This window comes from Seriola dumerili, unplaced genomic scaffold (assembly GCF_002260705.1).
Source record: "Seriola dumerili isolate Sdu_G_001 unplaced genomic scaffold, Sdu_1.0 BDQW01000187.1, whole genome shotgun sequence".
Lineage (NCBI taxonomy): Eukaryota > Metazoa > Chordata > Actinopteri > Carangiformes > Carangidae > Seriola > Seriola dumerili.
Window position 1 is genome coordinate 665,033 of NW_019174442.1, and position 7,702 is coordinate 672,734.

Below are 7,702 nucleotides of genomic sequence, written 5' to 3' on the forward strand. Positions count from 1 at the left end.
CAGTTAGCAAGAGGTGGCACTTAAATCTGTTTCTGGTTCAACAAGGAAAGAAAGAGGCTTTTTAAGGTAAAAGAAATTTGCTCAGTGTGTACCCAGTGTTTTTATGTCAGTGTCACTGAACTTCATGTCAGTCAGCCAGCACCCATGGGGAAGAAGAGAAGGTCGCTTGTTGCTTTGCACTCAAATATGTCAACATGTTGTCACATCCATCTATACGATCACATCCAAGGCTTTTTTATTTTACAGGCGGTCTGATCAGCTGCCCTGGGACAGCAGTTTTTGTTTTAAAACAGTTAAATATAGGTGAATTAAAAAAAATGACATACATTGCAATTGGTGGTTAAAAGAGTTACTGAACACCCACAAAATTTCAAATCATTAGGCTTCCAGTCACATAATGGTCTACGTGCTGCTTTTCACCGAAATAAGAATGACATTTTAGGGAAAATATCAAATACTGTAAATTTTTGGGCAAATTTTAGCAGTAGAAACCATCAGAAGCACAAAAGGTCAGCCATTAGCAGCTTAAGCTCTGCATGTATTATCTATCAAAAACCCAAACTGATCAAACTTATGTCTTAAAACTTAAATTGTCAAACAATCAGCCAGACAAAACAACTCAGCTTTGAAAAATAAACCAACATCTTTTATTTGGTGAGTGGTATACATCACTATATGCGCTAAAGGCAGGTCTATGCACAGTTATAACTTCTTTGCTCTACATATTGAATAGTATAAAGTGATTATATGCATCTGTGTCCATTCAAAATGTGTTCCCCTTCCTTTTTCTCTTGTATTATGGTTTTATTATCAAATGACCACATTTGGATTCTCTAATACAACTCAGTCAGCACTTAGATCATGATTGCACCATTGAAAATTAATGGGACAATGGTTAAATTGAATTTAATGTAACAAATGTTCTGTTGAAACTTGACCCAAATTATTGCCCCATGTGTAATAGTGCAATAAATCAATAGTTCCATTGTAATTAAATGCATCTATTGTTCTACTAAAGGTAGATGGGATAATACAATTTTTTTTATAAAGCACTGATTCTACTGAAAGCCAATAGTGCTGGAGTTCTGTAATGGAAGTTGATGGAACTATTGGTCGGTGAAAATTCATCAGAATGCAATCACAGATGTTCCATTTAAATTAACTGGACAAATGCTTCACTAGATACACTGAAAATAAAATTAATGAATAAAAACAAATGTTGTTCCATTGACGTTCAACGGGTCAAATGTTAAACTGAAAGTTAATGGGATAAATTTCAGGGAAATATTTCCATCAAAAATTAAAAGAACTACAGTTTCCTTGAAAATAATTTGACAAATATTGCGCTGAAATTTCTACAAAGCAGTTATTAGACTGAACGCTAATGAAGATTAATTTTAAGTGCTCCATTGAAAGTTTCATTAATTGGGCAAAGCCAAGGTGATTGCAAAATGGTTCTATTAAAAGTTTGTTCTTGAAACAATATCTGACAAACTTTCCAATTTATACAAGTGTTGTCTTATTAAAAGTAAATGGGGCCATGGTTCAGGTTAAGTAGTACAACTGGCCCCAAAGCAGTGATTCCACTGAAAGCTAATGGTGCTAGCATTCATGTAAGATTAATTGGAAAAGTGCTCCATTGTTTTGAAATACTGATAATTGATAATACCCACTGAAAATAAATGGGACGTCTTTTCTATTGACAGTAATGGCTTTTCTATTAAAGCTCAACAGGTCAAATGTTCAACTTAAAGTAAAATTAAAAAGTCACAAAAATGTAACATTTGTTCCTTTGAAGGTTATTTTTTGGGGAAATATTTCCATTGACAGTTTATAGTTAGTTAGTAAAGTTACCTTAGATCCACTGAAAATTAATGGGAATGGTGCACTATTGGAAGTAAATGCTGTTCTGTTTATATTCAACGGGTCAAATTTGTAACTAAAAGTTGATGGGACAGATTTCCTTATAAAACTTTTTCATTTGTTTTCATTGAAAGTTAATGGAACAACATTGATTTTAGAAAGAAAGTAAATGTGCTACTTCTGCTTATATTTACTTTTACCAGTTGCCATCTTCAAATGCTGATTGACCAAACCTCATGTGGACACGCATGTTGCTCAGTGCGGTCCACAGAGTCTTTGGGCCAGAATCTTTAGTGATTAGTATTGTGTATATATACTGTATATATACAGTGTAAACATGTACTGTGTGGATGGATAGATAGATAACCATATTGGAGAACACATCATTGTTGGTTCATTTGACTTTGATTGTCCTTTGGATTAATACTGTCGTATAGTAGTGGTGTTTTTGGAATGGGCGGTTTCATGAGGATGAGTTGAGGTATTCACTCGAGCACAGGCCCCTCCTCAAAGTGGCTGCAGAAAAAAACAGGAGAGAAAGTGGACAGAGAAGAAGAGGTGTTATTGATCTAGTACAACTGACAATCCTGCTGGTTCTGAGATAGTAAAATACAGTATTCCCATTCTCAAATTAACTCATTTAGAATTGAGTTTCTGTTTTTGTGAGGAAAAATTTATTTGAGTTTTAGATCTTAAAAATGAGGACATTTCTTAAAAGTGAGGGTATTTCCGCTGGTCCTCAATTCTCTGAAGAAGACTTAAGACTTAATGTTACTATTAGGTTAAGGTTATGGTGTATGTCAATATGTCAATGAGGACCACACTTCTAACAGTACAAACATTTGTGCATAAGTGTGCGTGTCAGCACCTACCAGCTGAAAGTTGTTTAGGAGGTGATCTACGTTGATATCATCATAGCTCTCCTGGAAAGTGTTGGGTTCGTCCCTGGACTCCTCTGGGCCGCTGGTTCCAGGATCTTCTAGGCTGTGTGCATATGAATACATATGAATACTTTTTTGTTCCATAACATTATATTTATACAAATTTTTGAAAGGCACAACCAGGGAAAAGATCACAGAAATGATAAAGCAAGCCAATTTGTGCTTTAGTATCTGCCTGGAAAGAGATAATCTTAATAAATACAATTTGTGGTTAAGGAGACCGTTTTAAGATCAGCTGAACTGGTTGAGCTTTATAAAGCCAGGGGTGAGATTCCAGCATACCAGTCAGCTGATTTAGCTTTGTCATTTGTCGTTTGTCATTTATCCATTAAAACTGTTCATCCAGTTCATCCATTTGAGCGTAGAGGTAGGCCAAAAGTAGATCTACTCTGCCATTTTTAAAAAGCTGTGCACAACGTTCTTGTTATCATTTTAACTCGTAATTTGTTTGTTAATCTAGTTTCCAACCGTGGGGATCATTAGATTCTCAGGAAACAGCCACCATCAAATTTGAGTGGTAAAGTCAAAGTAAAGGCTGCTACTGTACATACTGGTTCATCGGAGATCAGTAGCTCTACAGAATTACATTGAAAGACTTAACCTCTTTTAAATGAGAACATTGAGCTCAAGACATTCAGGTTAGAGGCAAAAGGTATGGAATAATCAGCCATGTGAAATGATGCCTGAGCTGTTTTCTTACATTTTTACATTTATCTAAGGTGGAGCTATTTTCAGTGAGTCATGATCTTATTCACCTCCACAGTCAGATTATGGTAGAGAATGAAACTGAGGTGGAGACGGTGCAGGACTGATTCCTACCTTCTCTTTCCTGTTAAGACTGAGTTCAGGTATTTCTTGACGGCCATCTGTTTGCGGAACCGGCTGTAATTGTCTGTAAAGATGGCGTCTGAGTGACGCTTCACTGGCTCGTCCATCAGCTCATCACTAGACACAAGAGAGATCATGAAAGAAACAAAGAGAAGAATGAATGTATCAGAGCATCACCACAGTTCAGAGGCCAGCGGGGGTCAATACAAAGTCAGTGCAGCTCAGGATCTGTGATTCATGGTGTCTTTTCTTTGTGTGTTTGTGTGAGTCCCTCCTGGCTGTATAACAAACATGTAATGACACAGTAATGGCATGAATTAACCTTTAAAAATGTTTAGTCGATTACAAAATGCATCATCAAGCAGCACGGGCCCTTTCATTGTAAATGTCAGTAGGTCCTCTCTGTCCAACAGCAAACATTAAAGAAAAAAGTTCACTCCTCTACATGATACAGTCAAACATGATGAAGTCTCATCTTTAAACTTAAAGTTACAAAATGTGGTTTTAACAAGGAATATGAAAAACTTTCATACAATTTGTGTTTCACTTGATTCACACGACTAAAGGAATACACAAATACCATTGATGAAAGTTAGGAAATAAAACTTTCTGATATTTGCTTTTGTTGAGAACTTCATTCATCTTTTGGGCTGTTTTTCAAGCTCAAACATGCTGACTTCAACTTAACAGCTGAAAACCCTTGAAAGAGTAACGGGTGCACAAGTGTTTTCTTTCATAACTAAAGCACACATTTAAAAATTGTTCAGTGTTTTTGCTAGGTGACAGGGTGACATACTTCTGGAACTTAAGAACTTAAGACTTCTACATCCATTTACATTTACACTTATTTTCTAGCTTTTCCTAACTGTCCATTACAAGAAAAAGGCTCCACGTTCACTGTGGCTGTGACACAGACAATCTACAGACATTTTGTTCTCAGATTTACTTTTATTCTTTAATAATTGTGAATTTTGCCTTATAAAAATGAATCTACTATAGCGAATTCCTTGTGGATTCAACATTCAGAAAAGTGAATTTAAAGTTTTATACACCTGAAACCAGCTTTTAGAAATCCTTTGGTCTCAGATTTCACGATTTTAATTGTGATTATGACAAATCAGCCAATAAATAAATCCAACTCTAGGTTTTCCTTTCACTCGCGATTCAAAAGCGAAATTCAGCCTCCCAGTGCCTGCCTGCCTGCCTGCCTGCCTGCCTGCCTGCCTGCCTCCCAGTGCCTGCCTGCCTCCCAGTGCCTGCCTCCCAGTGCCTGCCTTGCCTCCCAGTGGCCTGCCTCCCAGTGCCTGCCTGCCTGCCTGCCTGCAGCTCTCCGCTCTCCGGTGCGCTCCGGGCGGGAAGGTCACCTACCTGACCCGCTTTCCGATCAGAGACTCCAGGTACCTCCGCGCTGATAGCTGTCCCAGGAGTTTGCTGTATCCGCTGGTGAACAGACCGTCTGCGTGTCTCGTCGGTCTGCACAGCATTAAAGGACAGTTTCATTAAAGTCGAAACACATTAAAATATCAACATATGCAAAATGGACAAGCACCAGCTCCAGTTCTGAGGCTGTACTGGTTATAATGGTTTAAACTAAGCGACCAGTGCGAAGGTTTTCCTTTTGATTTCTCTCTAAAACTACAGCAGCCATTATACTGATTCAAAAGAGAAATGTACAGTCAGCATATGTGCCATCAAAATGATTTCTGGTTTCACTCCTCATATGTACCGACATGTGTGAAGCATAACCCTTCAAGAGTTACATCCCAGCGTGTATAAGCCCTGTGAGAAGACAGATGATGTCATATGAGGCAGATATCAGCCAAGATCAGAATGTATTCCTCTGTTTACAGGCTCATTATGAATTATTTTAAATATATACAGATATATTAAAGCAAGTGCAAGTGATTCACCTTGTTTTTCTCTGTTCACCTGGAAACAATAGTCTTTCTGAGTCATGCATGTTATCTACTTTGGCATCAACAACATAGTGCCAATATCTGAAATTATCTCTGACATTAGTGAAGACAACGTGCCTAAAAATTAATTCTAATTCATCCACAAGGTGTTTTAGTTGGAAAGAACATAGGTTTCCTCTCACCTCATGGATGTGTATGGCAGACTCAGAGTCCGGGAGTACAACACACTGCACAGGGCTATTAAGAGAAGCAGCTGGGGGCCGGTCCGTTGTAACATCGCTTTACACCTGAGGATGGAAACGAGAAAATGAGCGCACCAGTTCGTTTCCAACCAGTCCACCGACGAAAACATCGTGCACTATCCTCTCTTCATTACCCCGTAAGTTTAGTTTATCTTGAATTATGCGCAACAGTCAGATCTAACAAGTAGTTAATAGCTTACAGCAAAAGAAGAATAGTTTATCCACGAGGAGCCGTTTTAACTGATCTTAGTGAAAACATCTGATATTGATTTTTGACCAAAGAAAATAACTGGAATCCAATGCGTAATTACGCACACCCCGGGCACTGTCCACGACTAAATATTTTATCACACCCCCTGGACACTGCAGCTCTGTCAACACAAACAAATTTAACGTATATAAATGCTATAAATGCTTTTCACAAAAAAGTGGACGAAACGAAATCTAAAAATCTCCTCTGATCATTTTAGTTTTTAACCAATTCAGTTCTCCGACTCCTCGCTTACCATTTGTCATGTGTCAAGGAACAAAACATAAAGTTTTAGCCATGAAGGACTGCGATTAATCGTGATTTTGACAGAGGCAAAAAAAAATAAACTAGCGGACTCCCATGCGTAATTACGCAGAGAGTAGTGATGATTAAACATCAGATCACATCGCGGAGACGCTGTAATTCTGTTGCCGCCACAAACCACAAACCAAATTCACTGCGTGGAGCCGCTGCTTAAATTACAAAGAACAATTTATACGATGTAAAACTCAACAACACGCACTTGGAAAGATTTATCCAAACCCTGGCTGGAGCGCGCAAAAAGACCAAAAACACAAGTTTAAAATGACCAAAAAACGGAGACCACCGAGGACGCACTGTCTCATAGTAACTCTAAAATAATATCTATATAAATATGAAATCTTACATGTACTCTAGAGAAAGTTGTCTGCGTTTGGTTCTTTCCGCTGCGCTCTCCAAGGTCCTGGTCTTAAGCCGGCGCTGTATGTCCACTCGGTTGATACGGCTGTGTCTTTCTGCTCGCCTTCAGCTCTGCTCCCGTTTTATACACCTGGATGTTTCTCATGGAGCAGGAGGGGACATTCAATCAGGGGCCTGAGACGTCAGTAGGTTTCTGCTTCCGTCATCGGTCGGAACCAAACAGACCTATGGTGAAATTAGTGTGGAGTTTTTTTTTCATTTTCTTCCAATTAATCGTAGGAATAACTAACTTATATGCCAGAGCTGATGCCGTTGACTCATCTGATCATTTTCCCTCCTCTCCCATCGCAATGCAGGTCAGCTGCTTCAGGGAGGCAGGAAGGGAGAAATAAGAAATTGGACAGGAAATCTAAAGTGAGAAGATGTGAGTCTTGAGGTTAATGTCAAAGTTTTCTGCAGATCTGTTATACAAGATAGAAGAAGAAGAAAGAAAAAAAGAGAGAAGAAGAAGAGGGTATAGGTCAAATCTGCACAAACCAGCACTAAAATGACATAATATTAGAGCAGCTTTATCCTTTCAAACAGCATCAGAGGGATTTTAGAAAGAAAATATTCATATCTATATATGAAATAAATATCCATGCCAGTTTCCCCTTACATGTACCAAGGTTTTAGGCACCCTTAGGTTACTTTTGTTCCATGAAGTAAAGGTAATTAACCTTAAGAAATATTTTATCCCTTATTTATTTATTTTATTAAAGTAAATACTGTTCACAAGGCCGGTGATGGATATAAAGAAACACAGACAAGTTAGTGAATGGGTTTTGAAGCTTTGCAATTACTCAGCTTTAACGTAGTTTGTGCAAAATGTTTTTCATAATATTTGATATTTCCATTGTATAACAAGCTTTTGTTTTCATTGAACTGGTAAAATGGATTATAAAGCAAAAGCCTCAGCATAGCAGTGATTGTGAATTGTGG

The 7,702-nt window shown here is 38.0% G+C and overlaps 1 protein-coding gene across 1 annotated transcript; it reads right to left on the reverse strand.

The window, feature by feature from the left end:
• Positions 1-2,346: 2,346 nt before the first annotated feature.
• On the reverse strand, positions 2,347-6,790 carry vip (vasoactive intestinal peptide). Its single transcript, XM_022752959.1, has 6 exons — positions 6,708-6,790; positions 5,731-5,835; positions 5,001-5,105; positions 3,624-3,749; positions 2,736-2,847; positions 2,347-2,379 (listed from the first exon to the last, which is right to left on the reverse strand). Coding segments are annotated over exons 1-6 (459 nt in total). The 5' UTR covers positions 6,710-6,790; the 3' UTR covers positions 2,347-2,370.
• Between the last annotated feature and the right edge of the window lie 912 nt (positions 6,791-7,702).